This window comes from Neoarius graeffei, chromosome 21, assembly GCF_027579695.1.
Source record: "Neoarius graeffei isolate fNeoGra1 chromosome 21, fNeoGra1.pri, whole genome shotgun sequence".
Lineage (NCBI taxonomy): Eukaryota > Metazoa > Chordata > Actinopteri > Siluriformes > Ariidae > Neoarius > Neoarius graeffei.
Window position 1 is genome coordinate 32,434,387 of NC_083589.1, and position 20,871 is coordinate 32,455,257.

A 20,871-nucleotide genomic window follows, 5' to 3' on the forward strand; every position below is an offset into this window, starting at 1 on the left:
GCTCAGCATCGAAAAGTATGATTAGACAGAATTCGCCGTGAAAATTTTACACCGACAGATAACACGTGACTGTGTTCTGCACACTTCAGTGGTGGAGTAAAGTCTGATGATCCAAGTCATGAAGCCAGCAACCCCTCTGTCTTTGTGTTTAGTCATAAAAAGTGCAAAAAACAAGGACAAGTCAAAGAACTGAAAAGGACAACTTTATTGAAGGATCAACTCCCAAAACAAAGCGCAAATGATGCAATGTAAATAAGCTTACATGTCCTTCCCATTTTAGTGTTTCTATAGGGAGATCGAATGCAGTATTTGACCTTGTAGCCCTAACAGCTTCCTCTAACAGCCCAAAGAGTGTCATAATCTGGTAGCATATGAGTGTTAGGACTAGGACTGTTTTGGCCTCTAGAGGCCGCTGTTATTTCCTTTTCATGTCGTGTTCATTTTGGCCTCTAGAGGCCGCCACTGTTCCTGTGTTTTGAGTTTGTGTTAATTGCCTAATTATCTTCACCTGTGTCCTTAATTAGTTTGTCTATTTATACCCCTGAGTTCAGTCCTCTTGTCACGGAGTCTTTGTGCTGTTATGTTTATCTCCAGTTTCCTTTGTACTGTGTTTTTGATCTTCTTAGCTTTTGAATTTTTGCACTTTGCTTTTCTTTTGGATTTACTCTTTGGTTTTTTTTGTCTTTTGTTTTGCCCTGTATATAGTGTATATAGTTTAAATAAACCATTTGATTCTTTTTCTACTTCCGCCTCACGCCTCTGCATTTGAGTCATCCCCCTGGTGGCCTAGTGGGGGTTTGCTGGATTATCACACCAACGAACCAGGTTCGAATCCCAGCAAAACCCTAACAGAAAGACTCCGTCATGACCGACTCAGCAGAGGCTGCTTCAACTGTCTACCCGGCCAACCTTCAGGGAATTATGGCAGCTTTGACACGCTTCGGAGCGACCATGGACGCTCATGGACGTACGCTCACCAGCCAACGTGAGGCCCTCGCTCGCCACGAGGAGCTGCTTCAGCAAATTGGGAAAACCCTGGCACAGCTGACATCTCTGCCTGCATCTCCTGCTCCTGATCCAGTTCCTGCTCCTGATCCAGCTCCCACTCCTGCTCCAGTGCCTCCTGCAATGCTGCCTTCTTCACCTCGCGAACCCAGCCTTCCTGCACCACAGAGGTATGACGGCAAGCACAGTGAGTGCCGAGAGTTCCTTACCCAGTGTCAACTCACCTTTGAGCTTCAGCCTACCACCTACACTACGGATCGCCGCAAGATTGCCTTTGTGATCACCTTATTAGCTGGTAAGGCGCGAGCCTGGGCTACTGCTATCTGGCAAAGACAGGGACCTGAGTGCTTTGATTTCCAGCTGTTTTCTGAAGAGATGCTTCGGGTCTTCGATCAGGCAGACATCAGTACCGACGCAGCCCGAAAGCTCATGTCCATCCGGCAAGGAGGAAGCGTCGCAGATTACGCCATCTCGTTCCGAACACTCGCAGCAGTAAGTGGATGGAACGAGACTGCCCTGGTGTCAGCCTTCCACCATGGTCTGTCTGACCCCATCAAGGACGGTCTGGCCTCTATTGGATGCCCAAGTGACCTCGAAACCCTCATCTCACATGCTATTCGTCTGGACAACAGGATGAGAGAACGCCACCAAGCCTTGAGCCCCCCCAGCCTCCCTACCTCTACCTGGAGACCGTCTACCTCCTTCAGTGACTGTCCAGAACCCATGCAAGTGGGTCGTACTCGCCTCTCCGCATCTGAGAGGGAGCGCAGAAGGAGGGACAAGTGCTGCATCTACTGTGGCAAGCCTGGTCACTTCCGAGCATCATGTCCCGAACTCTTGGGAAAAGGACCGCCCCGTCCAGCCGAGGGAGGGTTGTGACGGGGCCTACCCTCTCTCCCGGACTCCCTGGCCAAGGAATCTACATCCCGGTCTCCATCTCCTGGGGTGAGTCTGTCCACTCTTGTCAAGCTTTGATAGACTCAGGGGCGGCTGGGAACTTTATGGATATTCACTTCGCCCAAAGCATCAATATTCCGACTGCACCTCTTGAAGTCCCACTGTCTGTGTCTGCCCTCGATGGCCAAGCGTTAGGTGATGGAAGAGTCACCCAAGTTACTTCTCCAGTTTTCCTCCAGTCTCAAGGTCACAAGGAAGAAATATCCCTGCACCTGATTCATTCACCTGAGTTCCCAGTTATTCTAGGCCTTCCTTGGCTTACTCGCCACAACCCTCGCATAGACTGGGTAACAAGCCAGGTTGTGGAATGGGGCCCTGCATGCCATGCCTCTTGTCTGCTCTCTAGCTCTCCTGTGTCTCCTGCCGAGCCCCCTGATCTCACCGAGTTATCTCAAGTTCCCACAGAGTACTGGGATCTCAAGGAGGTATTCAGCAAGAGCAGGGCCGCCGTTCTTCCTCCGCACCGGGCCTACGACTGTGCCATCGACTTGCTCCCTGGGACTACCCCTCCTCGTGGCAGACTGTTTTCACTCTCTCAGCCAGAACGCAAGGCCATGGAGGAATACCTCAAAGATGCCCTGGTCTCTGGGTTTATTCGACCCTCCACTTCACCTGCTGGAGCCGGCTTCTTCTTTGTCGGCAAGAAGGATGGGGGGCTCCGACCATGTATTGATTACAGGGGCCTGAATAAGATCACTGTGCGCAACCGATATCCCCTTCCGCTGATGTCCACAGCTTTCGACCTGCTCCAAGGCGCCACCGTCTTCACCAAGTTGGACCTACGGAACGCATACCACCTCATCCGTATCCGACAGGGAGACGAGTGGAAGACTGCCTTTAACACCCCGTCTGGGCACTACGAATACCAGGTGATGCCCTTTGGACTCACCAACGCACCAGCTGTTTTTCAGGCCCTAATCAACGACGTCTTAAGGGACATGATTAACCTATACGTTTTTGTCTACCTCGACGACATCCTTATCTTTTCCAAGACCGTGCAGGAGCACCGCCACCATGTCCGCCAGGTTCTCCAGAGGCTGCTACAGAACAATCTGTTCGCCAAGGCCCAGAAATGCGAATTTCATGTTCCCGAGGTCTCCTTTCTGGGATTTATTGTACGGACAGGCCAACTCCAAATGGACCCTGCCAAGACCCTGGCCGTCCGGGATTGGCCTACTCCCAAGTCCGTTAAGGAGGTTCAGCGGTTCTTAGGATTCGCTAACTTCTACCGCAAGTTCATCAGGAACTTCAGTTCTGTGGCAGCACCCATGTCAGACCTCACCAAAGGGACAGGTGGATCTTATGGCTGGTCTCCTCAGGCAGAAAAGGCGTTCAAAGACCTCAAGGACCGCTTCTGCACGGCACCCATTCTGGTTCTCCCGGACACCTCCCAACCATTCATCGTGGAGGTGGACGCCTCGGACAGTGGCGTCGGCGCGGTGCTCTCTCAACGTTCGGAAGGAAAGCTGCACCCCTGCGCTTACTTCTCCCACCGCCTGAGTCCTGCTGAGTCCCGGTACGATGTGGGGGATCGAGAACTGCTAGCGGTCAAACTGGCCCTTGAGGAGTGGAGGCACTGGCTGGAGGGAGCACAACATCCATTCCTGGTTTGGACTGACCACAAGAACCTGGAGTACCTCCAGCAAGCCAAGAGACTGAACCCTCGACAGGCTAGGTGGGCCCTGTTTTTCAGTCGGTTTGACTTCACCCTCTCATACCGCCCCGGCTCCAAGAACACCAAACCTGACGCACTGTCCAGACTGTTCTCTGCCACTAACAGGGAGAATGAAGTCGGGCCTATTATCCCTGTGTCCCGGATTGTGGCCCCTGTCCGCTGGGGTATTGAGGAGGCTGTCCGACGAGCCCAACGCCAGGACCCCGGTCCTGGGACGGGGCCACCAGGCCTCTTGTACGTCCCACATCAAGCCCGGGCCAAGGTTCTCCAGTGGGGTCACTCTTCCCCTCTCACCGCCCACCCGGGAGCTCGGAGGACCCTGGACTTCCTGAAAAGACGCTTCTGGTGGCCTAACATGGAGAAGGAAGTAAGGTCATTTGTCCTGTCCTGTGAGGTTTGCACCAGAACCAAGAACCCACGACAGCGTCCCCAGGGTCTCCTGCATCCTCTGACCATTCCCCGGCGTCCCTGGTCCCACGTGGCAGTCGACTTTATCACGGGTCTCCCTGAGTCACAAGGTAACACGGTCATTTTGGTCTTAGTTGACAGATTCTCCAAGGCCTGCCGCTTCATACCACTGTGCAAACTCCCCTCTGCTCTTGAAACTGCGAAACTTTTGTTTAATCATGTCTTCCGAGTCTTTGGTCTTCCACAGGACATCGTCTCAGACCGAGGGCCCCAGTTCTCCTCCCGAGTGTGGCACGGGTTCTGCAAGGTCATCGGAGCCACTGCCAGCCTCTCCTCTGGATTTCACCCACAGTCCAATGGTCAGACGGAGAGGCTCAACCAGGACCTGGAAACCACCCTGCGAGGCCTGGCTATGGATAACCCGACATCGTGGAGCACCTGGCTGCCATGGGCGGAGTACGCCCACAACACCCTGCAGTCATCGGCCACCAAGCTGTCGCCATTCCAGTGCCAATTCGGGTTCCAGCCACCTCTGTTCCCGGACCAGGAGGAGGACGCGGGGGTGCCCTCGGTCAACCAATATGTGAGACGGTGTCGCAAGACCTGGAGCAAGGTCAGGAAGACCCTCATACAGACCTCCAGAACCAACCAGACTCAGGCCAACCGCCATAGAAGACCTGCACACGCTTTCCGCCCTGGGCAGCGTGTTTGGCTGTCCACTAAGGACCTTCCACTGCGGGTGGAGAACCGCAAGCTTGCTCCTCGCTACATTGGCCCCTTCAAGGTGGTGCGCAGGGTGAACCCTGTCTCCTACCGGCTCCAGTTGCCCCGGACTCTGAGGATCAACCCCACTTTCCATGTTTCCCTGTTACGGCCCGTACTGACGTCTACGTATGCCCCTGCCCCTAGGAACCCCCCACCCCCCCGCATCTTCCAGGGGCAGACTGTGTTCACTGTGAATCGCCTGCTTGACTCCCGCCGGGTCCGCGGCGGGTTGCAATATCTGGTGGACTGGGAGGGCTATGGTCCTGAGGAGCGCTGCTGGGTTCCTGCTCGGGATGTCCTTGATAAAGAACTATGTCGGGACTTCCATTCGGCCCATCCGGATCGCCCTGGGAACGTCAGGAGACGCTCCTAGAGGGGGGGGTCCTGTTAGGACTAGGACTGTTTTGGCCTCTAGAGGCCGCTGTTATTTCCTTTTCATGTCGTGTTCATTTTGGCCTCTAGAGGCCGCCACTGTTCCTGTGTTTTGAGTTTGTGTTAATTGCCTAATTATCTTCACCTGTGTCCTTAATTAGTTTGTCTATTTATACCCCTGAGTTCAGTCCTCTTGTCACGGAGTCTTTGTGCTGTTATGTTTATCTCCAGTTTCCTTTGTACTGTGTTTTTGATCTTCTTAGCTTTTGAATTTTTGCACTTTGCTTTTCTTTTGGATTTACTCTTTGGTTTTTTTTGTCTTTTGTTTTGCCCTGTATATAGTGTATATAGTTTAAATAAACCATTTGATTCTTTTTCTACTTCCGCCTCACGCCTCTGCATTTGAGTCATCCCCCTGGTGGCCTAGTGGGGGTTTGCTGGATTATCACACCAACGAACCAGGTTCGAATCCCAGCAAAACCCTAACAATGAGCTCGAGGAAAATGGGAGTGAAGGAAATCAAAATCAACTTAAAGTGTTTGTAATGCCTTATTATAGTGCTTGAAAATGAATATGTACCATTAATGATGACCTACCGGTAAATTAATTAATAAAGCATGGGGGAAAATAATATTAATTATTTGTTATTTTATTATCAAGCACAAAACTATCGATAAATCATAGCTTCCGGATCCTGGAAAAAGGCAGCCTTGCCCCAGGGCTAATCTCACATGACATTACGCGTGGAACCCTGGTTATCTGGGTCATTTCAGTTCATCTGACTCCGTGCTTGTTTATTCGCTGAAATTGGATATTGCTGTTGGAATCTTACGAAAATAACAATGTGAAAGTTATGTTTGGATATTCAAATCCATCTACAACAGGACATTCAGTTTACAAATTTCCGAGAAATAACACTAATCTAAAGTGACAGCGGGTGAGGTTTGTGCAAACAAAGTGGGCAGATTGTGTGTTGCCAACTAATAATAAATCTGATTCATCAAGTGTTCATCACTACCAGAACAACCACATGGGAATTATTGGAGCAAAAAATAAACCTGTTGATTTAATAAATGACATTTGAGCTGACATTTGGACAGTTCATCGATTCTGTTATTATCGCCCACTTTGTATTTTCTTTCAGTAATTACACTGAATAAGTGTACATTTTAAAGATTGTATTTCTACATTTATTGAGGTACATGTAAATATTTTCCCTATATTTTGGAGCAGCCAGCTTAGAATAAAAATCAACAAACCAATCTGTGTTTCCAATTCTGTCTGCCTGGTGGTGCGCTATCGGTGCTGAGTGGGATTGTCGTGAACTGGCAGTTTCTCATCTTGGGGGCTCAAAAAGAGAAACATTTACTCTGGAATATCCTTGATGATCTTCTGCCCCTTCATCTGACACATAAGAATCCCAATCACTATCAGAATTCTTTCCAAAACCTGATTCCATATCAAGACTGGTCTAACCACTGCTGCACACATGAACAAAATTGATACCTGGATTTTTACACGTGACGTCAAACACCCCTTCAGGATCTTCCAGTTGAGTCTCTGCAGATTCTGTGATAATCAGCTGATCTTATTGATTTTCCATTAATTTATGGCCTTTTGGATCAGCTATGGTTCGAAAACACATGGTCAATCAACATAATGATTGTTGCTTTGTACAAGGAAAAAAAGTGGGGTTTAGAGGACATTAAATTCACTTTAAAAAAGAGATGTGACAGTTCTGCTGTGTTTACAGTACTTACTCGACTGAGTGAATTCTTTACTCATGCTCCCATGCACGAAGTGTTTTGTATTTTCTTATAGATTTCTCATCATAACCGGCACCCAGCAAAAATGATTTCACTGTGGATTCTTCTCTGATCAGTGTTAATCTTTCGAAGCTCTTCTGTCCATCTTTTAACTTTTGCAGGTCAGTAACTGTTGGAACACCCGTGTTGACAGATGAAGAAGGCTGCTGACTGTCACCCGAAGTAGAGATGTTCAAAGCATTCAATATGATATTTACAAGTGCTTTTTTACGATTGATTTCTCAAAGTCCACAGAAAAGGCTTTTCAGATTTCTTTAAGCTTTGGTTTAGTTATTTTTGACACTTCTTTGAAGGTTTTAGCGAGATTTAAATTCGAAAGATTACTGTGACTATGTGACGCCATGTTGCTTTAGTTTGTTTATATTTTGGTTACCCCCCAAGGCACAACGCATTATGGGTAATGTGAAAGTAGTCAATAGTCTGATCCCACCATTTGGGAGGAAGGAAGAAACCAGATAACCTGAAGGAAACCCACATGGATATGGTAAGAACATGAGATCCACCACACAGAATCACATCTCCACATCTGAGCTCAGAACCAAACCAGAATGACTGGACCTGTGAAGTGGCAATGTGACCTGCTGCATCTTACTAATGATGAATGAACAAACATTTATAATGAGTATGATTATGAGAATTTCTTCAGACTCCTGTTTTTTCCTTTCATAATTCCTAAATCTGGCTCGGACCAGAATTCTGACATCACATGAACACAATCCAGAGAAATCCCCAAAGCAACTGTCTTGGCATAAATGCTGCCAATCAGCTCGTGTGATCAATAACTCTTATCTGAGCCACTCTGTATCACACTCAGGTATGGTAATGCAGCTGCATGAACACACACACACACACACACACACACACACACACACACACAGACAAAATCATGCAGACAAGCAGAGACACTGCAATTGTACAATTTAGAGAGATAAGGTTGAGGGTGATAAGGATGAGGAACCCCTTTACACACACACACACACACACACACACACAGATCATTATGCCGTGTAAATGATTTTCCTTCATGTTGTTTTGCCAAGATAATTATTAGGCGTGTGTGTGTGTGTGATGACTTAGTTTAATTTCAAGCACAGAGTGCTGGCTGGACACTTCCCTAATTAAATTGTCAGTAAGCAGATGATTACAACTGGCCAATGAAGTATGAGCCCATGGTGGTTGGTGTGTGTGTGTGTGTGTGTGTGTGCGCGCACCCGTGTCCGTATGTCTGTCCATCTGTTTGCATACAACCAGATAATGTAGGAAGATTTCTACAAATGCAATTGAAATATCTGGCCATAGTGAGCTGCTTGTCAGCAGGAATGGGCAAAGATACATGAAAAATGCATTTTAATATAAGATATAAAATACCTTAATTGTAAGTCTATCCAAACAAACAAACAAACAAACAAACAACTATTAAATGTAGCAGCCATGCCATATATCAAAAATAAATTACTGTATTTTTGTATTTAAAAACATACTAAAAATACAGGGAGTTTCAAAAAAATTTATATTATTTGAGATGTAAATATCCCAGAAACTACATAGTCTAGGCAAATGATACTGAACAGGCTTAATGTTGAGCAGCATAAGATTTCCCATCTCATTATCTCTAGCCGCTTTATCCTTCTACAGGGTCGCAGGCAAGCTGGAGCCTATCCCAGCTGACTACGGGCGAAAGGCGGGGTACACCCTGGACAAGTCGCCAGGTCATCACAGGGCTGACACATAGACACAGACAACCATTCACACTCACACCTACGGTCAATTTAGAGTCACCAGTTAACCTAACCTGCATGTCTTTGGACTGTGGGGGAAACCGGAGCACCCGGAGGAAACCCACGTGGACACGGGGAGAACATGCAAACTCCACACAGAAAGGCCCTTGCCAGCCCCGGGGCTCGAACCCAGGACCTTCTTGCTGTGAGGCGACAGCGCTAACCACTACACCACTGTGCCGCCCCCAGTATAAGATTTATTCCCCAAAATTTGAATGAGAAATTCAAAGGTATGTGGATTCCATGAATGATTTCACAAATTTTCAATATGCGCGCCGCCTGACACACAGACAGCCTTCCTCTTTGAACTTTTTGTTCCATGTCCAAATCTGCCATAAAGCCACAGCTTTTCTCTGCCTCATGCGACATGCCATAAATCTGGCATACTCAACCACAGTGTGAATTTTTGACAAGAATTTAAAATTTAGTTTTAGTCACTTCCTGAAATTTGTAGTGACATTTTAGTCACATTTTAATCTTTTTGTTTTGTTTTAGTTGTTTTAATTTTAGTCGTAGTCATAATTTTTCTCAGAGACTTTCATGATGCATATTTCTTGTAAAATGTGCCGTGTAACTTTAAAAGGGGTTATGGAAGAGGGGTATTTTGGTGTTGTTGCTGTTGTTTTGTTATGCTACTGGTGTTGTTGCTATGTGGTGTTAAGCACAGCTCTGTTACTATTTTGCTAGTTATCGAGTGAAGTTGGCATTTTGTACACTGTGATGGTGATGCCCACTATCTTCATATCTTACTTCATTCAGACCAATGCAGTGTGTGTGTGTGTGTGTGTGTGTGTATGTATGTGTGTGTCCTGACTCACATTCAAGTTAGAATCCAGGAGCATTGTGAAAGCCGTGCGAGTGACTAAGCGAGTGAGCCTTGTGAGACGGATTCCCTCACTTCCCAAATACGGTCAGGAACGTGAACCAGGGAAGGTAACATACTGTAATGGATTTTGCTGAAGGATATTTCTCCTGGGATATTTCTTCCCTTGAGAAGTAAGCTAGGTTGTCTGCCAGAACAGAGTCAGCTATTTCATCTCATCTTTATTTGTCAGGGCATCATGAACAGAGATTTCGCCGTAAGTTTCATTGTCTTTTTTTTTTTTTTACAGTAATTTACATTCTTGTTGCAATTTATTCATGAAATACAAACTTGTATAAGAATACTTATCATCAATATTTTCACTGACAAAATTAACTCAAATATTCTTTCCTGCCTATTATATCCCAGATCCCCACATATCCCTGTGATCATCCAGATGAAGTTTAACAATTTAATATTTGTTATTGACTCCTAATCATATCATAAGTTAGTTACTTGGTGTTTTACAATGAATGACATACTTAACATCAGCAACTCTGACTCAATCACAAACAAGTCATTCATAAGCAGACAACAGATTGCACCTTCATCCATCGCAACTAGTTTATTAGTAATTAATTAATCGTTTGATTCCTAATCATGAATATAATAAGAAATGATGTGTCAGGCAGTCATTCATGCAATGTTATGTAAATGCATGATCCTAATTAAAATAAATGAATAAATAAATAAAAGCTACATTAATTCGGGTACAGTCATTCAGTTATAAATGATTGGCCCTATTTGGAAGCTGAACACAATCATTTTAGTACTTATTCTTTCTGTGCACACTTAACATAGGCCCAAAAATAGCAAATTTATATTGTGAGGGCTAGTACTCAGGTCAAATAGTTAGCTAGAGCATTCTGTAAAAACTGGTAAAAGATTTAAGCTTGGATATTAAAGGGAACACCAGAACTTAACAAGAAGGTATAAATAAGTGAAGCAATTTATGCTAAGAATCAACAGAAAGCTGGCAACCTTCTTCAAAATCACTTACAGATTACTGGGAAGCCATGGCCTAATGGTTAGAGCAGCAGTTTTGGGACCAAAAGGTTGCCAGTTCAATTCCCTGGATGAGCAGGACTGGCTGAAGTGTCCTTGAGCAAGACATCTAACCTCCATCTGCTCCCAGGCTGCTCTGGGTATGTTGTATGTCTCTCTGGATAACAGCGTCTGCTAAATGCCTGTAATGTAACGGTCCAAAATCAAACAAGAGCTTTGTCCAACATGCACACTAGCAGAAGAGCACCTCTGACCAAAGATCCTTTCTTGTAAGAACAAGTCAACTCTGGAGCACACTGGCTGATGACTTAAATTAAAGAATGGACAAATTGAAGGACTTTAAGAAAATTCTAAACTGAATCTTTAAAAACTGTCACCTAACAGCAAGAAGGTTCTGGGTTCCAGCCCAGTAGCCGATGGGGACCTTTCTGTGTGGAGTTTGCATGTTCTACCTGTGTCTGTGTGGGTTTCCTCCGGGTGCTCCGGTTTCCCCCACAGTCCAAAGACATGCAGGTTAGGTTAATTGGTGGCTCTAAATTGACTGTAGGTGTAAATGTGAGTGTGAATGGTTGTTTGTCTCTATGTGTCAGCCCTGTGATGACCTGGCGACTTGTACAGGGTGTACCCCACCTCTTGCCCATAGTCAGCTGGGATAGGCTCCAGCTTGTCTGCAACCCTGCACAGGATAAGCAGCTATGGATAATGGATAGATGGATGGAAGCATCTTTAAAAAACATTTACAGTGTTCACAACCCTAGATCTTTCAAAACTATCTGTTTAAAATGTAATTTGTCATGCAGTCTTATTTTTCCTATCACTTGTTTTTAGTTTTTTCACGTTTGTTATTATAATGCAGTTTGTTCAACTTCAGAATGCCTACAAATACAGTGTCATAGGGCGACCAGAGTAACCTATGGGACTATATCAACTTTACAATCGAAAACACTTCAAAATAAAAAAGTGAACCTATTTACAATGTTAAAAAGAAAACCTAAATACTGCATCTCAAAAAGAAAGGGAAGAAAAAAACATCTTTGACTCCCTGCCATATGTACTAAGATTGTGATTGTGTATTCATACTTATCTCAATATCATCTTATTGACTAGACTGTGACATGCTCTTAAAAGTCCTAGCAATATTCAGTGTGCTTGATGGGACTATATCAACTCCACAAACTAAAATACTTCAAAATCTAAACAAGACCATCAATGATGGTGTAGCTCACTCCGGCCCCGTCTAGTCCAGAAGGAACGATCTAAAGTGGGCCATGTTGTACAATAAATGTTGCAAGCTATATACACTATATACAAGCTATATAGAAGCTATATACACCCTAGGAATACCTACCTATTTGCCAGAAAGAATCCAAAACAGTGAGGAATTGACTGAGAAGAAGCAATTTTTGTTTAACTGCTCATTAAGGATTAATTAGTCCATAACTTAATTAATAATTGTAATTAATGGCACTACAATTAATAATTGTAATTAATGGCTTTGGCACTACAGACTGGGATGTTCTCTGTGAGCCCCATGAGGACGTAGACAACCTCATGAGCTGCATCACGGACTACATAAACTTCTGTATAGAGAACACTGTGCCCACTAAAACAGTACGGTGCTTCTCAAAAAGGGTCACTCCTGAGCTGAAGGATCTCCTGAATGAGAAGAAGAGAATATTCAGATCAGGAAACAGACAGGAATTGAGGAGGGTACAGAAGGAGCTGAGAAGAAAGATCAGGGAAGGCAAAGACCACTACAGGAAGAGGATGGAGGATCAGCTGCAACAGAGCAATGTGAGTGGAGTCTCACAGACCTCCTTCTCACCCTCTTAGCACCCCTCAACCATCATACCTCCAGCTCAGTGCTTCACACCTCCATGCGTAACACCTAGCACTCAGCTGTGCTCTTCTTTGTCCTTCGACAGAGAACAAGTCAAGAGGGAACTGAGTAAGATGATGGCGAGAAAGGCTGCAGGTCCAGACGGCATCAACCCTGAGCTCTTGAGGCATTGTGCTGACCAGCTGTGTGGAATAGTGCGGAACATTTTCAACTTGAGCCTGGAGCAGGAAAGAGTGCCAGTCCTTTGGAAGACATTGTTGTTCCGATACCAAAAACTGCACACCCCACTGATTTAAACAGATATTAACCAGTGGCACTGACCTCTCACCTGATGAAGGCTCTGGAAAGACTTGTTCTGGCATATCTCCACACACTGGTGGGGCCAGCTATGGATCCCCTGCAGTTTGCCTACCAGCCAGGCATCAGGGTGGAAGATGCAGTCATCTACCTGCTTCACAGATCTCTCTCTCATCTTGAAAAGGCAAGAAGCACTGTTAAAATCATGTTCCTTGATCTATCTAGTGCATTCAACACCATCCAGCCGACTCTTCTGAGGAGTAAGATGGAGGGTGCAGGGGTGGACCATCATCTTACCCCATGGACTATGGACTATCTCACAAACAGAACACAATATGTGAGACTGAAGGATTGTGTGTCAGACACCATTTTCTGCAGCACAAGGGCTCCACAGGGGACAGTCCTGGCCCCATTTCTGTTCACACTTTACACTGGAGACTTTAGATATGATACAACTACCTGTCATCTACAGAAGTTCTCTGATGACTCTGCTATTGTAGGCTGTATCTTAGATGGTGATGATAGTGAGTACAGAGAACTGACAAGGAACTTTGTGGACTGGTGCCAATGGAACTCCCTCCAGATCAATACAAGTAAAACCAAGGAACTGGTGGTGGATTTCCGCAGGATGAGGTTCTCTTCACCTACCCCAGTGAACATTCAGGGAAAGGACATTGAGATTGTTAGGAGCTATAAGTACCTGGGTGTTCATCTGAACAATAAACTGGACTGGACTGATCACACACACACCCTGTACAAGGAAGGCCAGAGCAGACTCCACCTGCTGAGGAGGCTCAGGGCCTTTGGAATTCAGGGTCCATTTCTGAACTCTTTTTATGACTCTGTGGTGGTATCAGCCATATTCTATGGAGTTGTCTGTTGGGGAAGCAGTATCACAATAGCAGAGAGGAAAAAACTTAACAAGCTGATTAGGAAGGCAGGCTCTGTCCTGGGCTGTGCACTGGACTCAGTGGACATAGTGGGGGAGAGGAGGATGTTGGCCAAGTTGTCATCCTTAATGGCGAACACCTCCCGTCCACTGCAGGAGACAGTAGCAGCACTGGGCAGCTCCTTCAGTGACCAGCTCCTCCATTTGCAGTGTATTAAGGAGAGATATAGCAGCTCTTTCCTCCCTACTGCTGTGAGACTTTACAACTGGCACCTCACCAAGCACAGCACCAGACACTCCTCACAATACTGAACAATACTGTCCAGATCACTTCTACATCCACAGAGACCCCTCTGAACGTATACTGTGTTCACTGACTATCAGCATCAGTATTTTACAGCGAACTGCTAGCTACACATGGTTAAAATGGCTCTTGTGCAATATACCTACTTACTTGTGTAATACTACCTGGGTAATACTGGTAATAATACCTGTGCAATACTTACACGGGCAATTCCACCTGTGTAATACACTTATGTTAACTGTATATCTGCAAACCTGTTAATTGATGCATAATTTGTTAATTTTTATCTTTAAATTTGTAGTTTATTTCTTTATGTATATCCTTTTTTGTATACTTTGTACTTTTGCCCTACTCCTCCACTGCCTTATCATTTTCTCTTTCTATATTTTGCTGCTGTAACAATGTACATTTCCCCTTGTGGGATAATAAAAGGCTATCTTATCTTATCTTATCTTATCTTATCTTATCTTATCTTATCTTATCTTATCTTATCTTATCTTATCTTATCTTATCTTATCTAAGCAAATTCAGGTAGAAGTTATATGCACCCTAGGTACCCCTACCTTCATGCCAGAAAGAATCAAAATTGCTGAAGAACTGAGGGAGAAGAAGCGATTTGTGTGGAAACTGCTCGTTAGAGATTAATTACTTCATATCTTCATTATTAATTGCAATTATGCAAATTTGAATAGAAGCTATATGCATCCCAGACAGACCTACCTTCCTGCCAAAAAGAATAAAAATCAGTGAAGAATTGAGAGAGAACAAGCAATTTTTGTGAAATGTGGATGTGGACAGACCACGGACCACGGATGACAGACAACGGACAACCCATGATGACATGAGCTCATTGCCTGTTGGATAGATGAGCTAGTAAGGTTAACCTATTTACTATAAATCATCAAAAAAGAAAATCTAAATATTGCATCTCAAAAAGAAAAGAAAGAAAATAAAAACAATGTGTGATGATTGCGAGTTCATACATTTTATCTCAGTACCATCTTATTGACAAGATTATGATGCATTCTTAAAAGTCCTAGCAATGTTCTTCTTCAATGTGTTTGATATTTTTGACTTCTGCATATTCCTTTGAACAACCTTTGTCTTCGCCCCCAGTAACTATCATACAGAGTCCTCCATGTCCATTGACCATCCTCCTAACATGTCCATTATCATGTTGTACTGTTGGACGTCATATCCAGGATACCTTTCCTTTAATTCCCACCATACTACTGAAGTGGACCATACTTCAGGGTCTTGTCTTCTTTATTTCTTGTCCTGTTCTCAATCCATGGGCAGCTCTTCTCCAGGGTGATGACTGACTTCATTGCATGCATTATTATTATTATTATTATTATTATTATTATTTATGGGGTGGCATGGTGGTGTAGTGGTTAGCGCTGTCGCCTCACAGCAAGAAGGTCCGGGTTCGAGCCCCGTGGCCGGCGAGGGCCCTTCTGTGCGGAGTTTGCATGTTCTCCCCATGTCCACGTGGGTTTCTTCCGGGTGCTCCGGTTTCCCCCACAGTCCAAAGACATGCAGGTTAGGTTAACTGGTGACTCTAAATTGACCGTAGGTGTGAATGTGAGTGTGAATGGTTGTCTGTGTCTATGTGTCAGCCCTGTGATGACCTGGCGACTTGTCCAGGGTGTACCCCGCCTTTCGCCCATAGTCAGCTGGGATAGGCTCCAGCTTGCCTGCGACCCTGTAGAAGGATAAAGCGGCTAGAGATAATGAGATGAGATTATTATTTATAATAATAATAATTATAATAATTATAATAATAATATAATAATAATACCTCACCTGGGATGGCGTCCACGAGGGGCGGGGTATTGTTTTCCATGGGGATTCTATGTTTCTTTGTTTTATTGTTAGCAACATTACGGGATAACGGCTGGACCAATTTTCATGAAACTTTAAGGCTAGATGGGCATTGGTCTCAAATAGAACCTCCAACATTTTGAGGGTCATCCGGTCAAGGTCAAGGTCACCAAGAAGGTCAAAATCGTTTTTGGTGCAAATGGTGTCCCAATGTCCCGAATGTGTCCCAAATCACTCCCTACTCACTACATAGTGGACTATATAGTCAGGTCGCCATTTTGTAGTGCTGTCCAAATGTATAGTGAGCATTATTACACCCTATATAGTGCACTCAAAGTATCTCACAATGCATCACAAAAAGTAGTGCCTGGCAAAGAAGAAAAAAAAGGCAGCGGCAAAGAAGAAGTTTTATCACTTAATCAATGATCTCACTATATAGTCCTTGATATAGTAATTCCCTATATAGTGAGTAGGGCGTAGTGAACAAGTGAGTGATTTAGCACACAGTATTTGTAACCAATCAGCACTTATACTGATCAAATTCGATTACCCGTTCTATTTCTTGATAAACTTCGGAATTAATCAGAACTAGAAATGAAATAAGACAGATGTGATGCCATAAGTGAGTCAGACAAACACTGATGGAGTGAGAGAATCTTCAAGGATAAGCTTCACTTTATTCGGTTCTGCTACTAAAATAGGTAGGGGAGAGCAGGGAGACTTGGGACGAGTTTTCACTTGTGAGACTGAATCAGTTGTTATAACACTAAAATAAGTGCTACCAGGCGAGGTTTGTTTTGCTATTATTATTATTATTATCCATCCATCCATCCATTATCTGTAGCTGCTTATCCTGTCCTACAGGGTCACAGGCAAGCTGGAGCCTATCCCAGCTGACTACGGGCGAAAGGCAGGGTACACCCTGGACAAGTCGCCAGGTCATCACAGGGCTGACACATAGACACAGACAACCATTCACACTCACATTCACACCTACAGTCAATTTAGAGTCACCAGTTAACCTAACCTGCATGTCTTTGGACTGTGGGGGAAACCGGAATACCAGGAGGAAACCCATGCAGACACGGGGAGAACATGCAAACTCCACACAGAAAGGCCCCCGTCGGCCGCTGGACTCGAACCCAGAACCTTCTTGCTGTGAGGCGACAGCGCTAACCACTACACCACTGTGCCGCCTATTATTATTATTATTATTATTATTATTATCTTCTTTTGTTTTAACTCAGGACTGCTGTAATTGGCTGTGCTGTTGCAGCTACCCAGCCATCACTGCATTTATTTTACATTATGGCAAAGCTAATTAAAAAAAAAACAAAAAAAACTACTGCACATGTTTCCCACCTTGTGCTGCATCAGTTTTCATGATGATCTCAACTCTTCCTGAGTATGCACCATTCAGAGGTTTGCATTTTTATGATGTCATCACATAAACATTTCACAGAAATTATTTATTTTACTTTATTTTTTTCAGAAGGTTAATAACCAGTTTATCTCATGCTAATTTTACACTGGGCCATCTATCTATGCAGGCTTGGGACCAACACTAAGTATGCACTGCCTTGTACAATCCCAGTGGCTGGGTATTTTAAATAATCTGCATGTCTTTGAACTGTGGAGGAAACCGGAGCACCCAGAGGAGAACCCACGCGGACACGGGGAGAACATGCAAACTCTATACAGAAAGGTCCCAGTCAGCCACTGGGCTCGAACCCACAACTTTCTTGCTGTGAGGCGACAGTGCTAACCACTACACCACTGTGCCGCCCAAGTATGAATCAGACTTAATGTACAGTACCACTCAAAATTTTGGACACACCTTCTAATTCAATGTTTTTTTCTTTATTTTTATTAATTAAACGTCACTTAATGTCTTAAAGTAATGATGGATGTCGTTTCGCTTTACTTAGTTGAGCTGTTCTTGACATACAGTAATATGGATTACTACAGTTGTGGTATAGGGCTATTTTATTATGTGTATTTTTATTAGAGCAACGGCTGCAATTATCGACAGTCCATAATTATCGACACCTTTTCAGATTTACCAATAACAAACAATTTTACAAAGGTGAGTTTCAGTTACAACAGTTATTATTGGTTAATTAATCAACCAGAAGACCCTCCTCACCCTTAGATCTCGTCATCTGATAACACAGCTCATTACCTGAGTGTAACGGTTTGGTGTTGGTGGGTGGAGCACAGAGGACGGCAGGACAGAGATAAGGTTTGACAGACTGTTTTATTTCTACACATTTCAGCATAACAATCGATGTGTACTTTGCAGACACACACTCTCAGCGTCTGGGTCAGGAAGAGCTCCCTTCCGCTCTCGCTCTCCCTCCTTATATAGGGCGCGGTCACTGGGAAGACACACAAACACAGGTTAATTGCTCTCAGGTGTAGTGATTCTGCCACTTACGGTACCTTCCCTGACTCTGCCCTCCTGTCACAGACCGGCGCTTGACCATGCCCCCGCTGCCACATACCCCCACCGCCCGACTCAGGCCGGGCGGCCGTCCAGCCTGCAGCCGACTCCCCACCCCCTTGACAGGAGAGGAAGTCCGCCACGACCATCTGCGCCCCCGGCCTGTGGACCACCTTGAAATTAAAGGGTTGGAGCGCGAGATACCAATGGGTGATCCGCGTGTTGGCATCTTTCATGCGGTGGAGCCACTGGAGGGGCGCGTGGTCTGAACAGAGGATGAAAGGGCGCCCCAGCAGGTAGTACCGGAGGGTGAGAACCGCCCACTTGATGGCCAGACACTCTTTCTCTATGGTGCTGTAGCGCCCCTCACGCACCGACAGCTTTCTGCTGATATACAGGACAGGGCGGTCCTCCCCCTCCACCTCCTGGGACAAAACCACCCCCAGCCCTCTGTCCGACGCATCGGTCTGCAACATAAAGGGGAGAGAAATGTCAGGGGAGTGTAGAAGTGGCCCCCCACACAGTGCAGCCTTTACCCCAGAAAAAGCCCGCTGGCATTGCTCTGTCCACTGGACCGGATCTGGTGCCCCCTTTTTAGTGAGATCAGTCAGCGGGCTGGTGACGTCCGAATAATTAGGTATAAACCTACGATAATAGCCAGCCAGCCCCAGGAACTGTCTCACCCACTTTTTGGTCTTGGGCCTCGGGCAGGCCGCAATTGCTGCGGTCTTGTTAATTTGGGGACGCACCTGCCCGTTGCCCAAGTGGAAGCCCAGATACCGTACTTCCACCCGCCCAATCGCACACTTCTTTGGGTTGGCTGTGAGACCCGCTCGCCTCAGCGACCTAAGGACGGCCCTTAGGTGTTCAAGGTGCCTCGGCCAGTCATTACTATATATGATGATGTCGTTGAGATAGGCTGCCGCATAGGTGGCGTGGGGGCGGAGGACCCTGTCCATCAGCCGCTGAAACGTAGCGGGCACCCCAAACAGCCCAAACGGAAGTGTGACGAATTGGTGTAAACCAAATGGTGTGGAAAAGGCCGTTTTTTCTCGGGATAGTGGAGTCAAGGGTATCTGCCAATATCCCTTCATCAAATCCAGCATTGAATAAAAGCGAGCAGTGCCGAGTCGATCGAGCAACTCATCAATACGAGGCATTGGGTACGCATCAAACTTAGACACCGCGTTGACTTTTCTATAGTCCACACAGAACCGGACCGACCCATCGGCCTTGGGTACCAAGACCACCGGGCTGCTCCAGTCACTGTGGGACTCCTCGACGATGCCCATTTCGAGCATGGTCTGAAGTTCTTCCCGAACCACCTTTTTTTGTGTTCGGGTAGCCTGTAAGGGCGGCTATGCACTACCACCCCGGGGGCATCTCGATGTGGTGCTCTATGAGGTTAGTGTGACCGGGCAGGGGCGAGAACACATCCGAAAACTCGGTCTGCAACTGGGTGACCTCTGTGAGTTGGGTCGGGGAGAGGTGGTCTCCACAGGGGCCCGGAGAGGTACGTGATGCCAATGCCCCTTTTTGAACCTCCGGCCCCAGCTCCACCTTCTCTGAAACCACCGACACCAACACCATGGGGACCTCCTCCTTCCAGAGTTTAAGGAGATTGAGGTGGTAAATTTGTAGCGCCCCACCCCTGTCCGTTCACCTCACCTCGTAGTCGACGTCCCCGACTCGCCGTGTGACCTCAAAGGGACCTTGCCACTTAGCGATCAATTTGGAGCTCGAAGTGGGCAACAGTACGAGTACTTTATCTCCCTGGGTGAACTCCCTAAGGCGCGTACCCTTGTTGTACAGGCGGGCTTGCCGTTCCTGGGCCTGCCGCAAATTCTCCTGGGTTAGGTGGGTGAGCGTGTGGAGTTTTGCGCGCAGGTCCATAATGTATTGAATTTCATTCTTGCTTTGTGAAGGTCCCTCCTCCCAATTTTCCTGCAGCATGTCTAGGATGCCGCGCGGCTTACGGCCATATAATAATTCTAACGGGGAGAACCCCGTGGAGGCTTGGGGAACCTCTCACACTGAGAACAACAAGCGCTCGAGCCACTTATCCCAATTACGTGCGTCCTCACTTACGAATTTTTTAATGATATTTTTGAGGGTGCGATTGAACCGTTCTACTAAACCGTCCGTTTGTGGGTGATACACACTGGTGCAGATCGGCTTAATCCCCAATAACCCATACAGTTCGTGCAGTGTCCGTGACATAAATGTAGTGCCTTGATCAGTCAGAATCTCTTTTGGGATTCCAGCTCGGGAGATGACGCGGAAGAGTGCCTCTGCAATACTGTGTGCTGAGATATTGCGCAGAGGCATGGCTTCCGGGTATCGCGTTGCATAGTCCACCAGAACTAATATAAAGCGGTACGCTCGTGCTGACCGATCTAATGGCCCGACGAGATCCATCCCAATTCTCTCAAACGGGGTCTCGATCAAAGGAAGAGGGCGCAAAGGCGCTTTTGGAATGGCCACTGGATTTACTAACTGGCATTCGCGGCATGCTGTACACCACCTACGAACATCGCCGCAAATCCCCGGCCAATAGAATCAGGCCATTATTCGGGCTAGTGTCTTATCCTGCCCTGAGTGTCCAGCCATGGGATTAAAGT

The 20,871-nt window shown here is 45.9% G+C and overlaps 1 protein-coding gene across 1 annotated transcript in view; it reads left to right on the forward strand.

The window, feature by feature from the left end:
- LOC132869956 (uncharacterized) overlaps window positions 1-20,871 on the forward strand; it is a 102,253-nt gene that overhangs the window by 51,599 nt on the left and 29,783 nt on the right. The window contains 2 exon segments of the mRNA XM_060903521.1: window positions 1,851-4,462; window positions 12,285-12,447. Of these exon segments, the coding sequence (XP_060759504.1) occupies window positions 1,851-4,462; window positions 12,285-12,447 (2,775 nt within the window).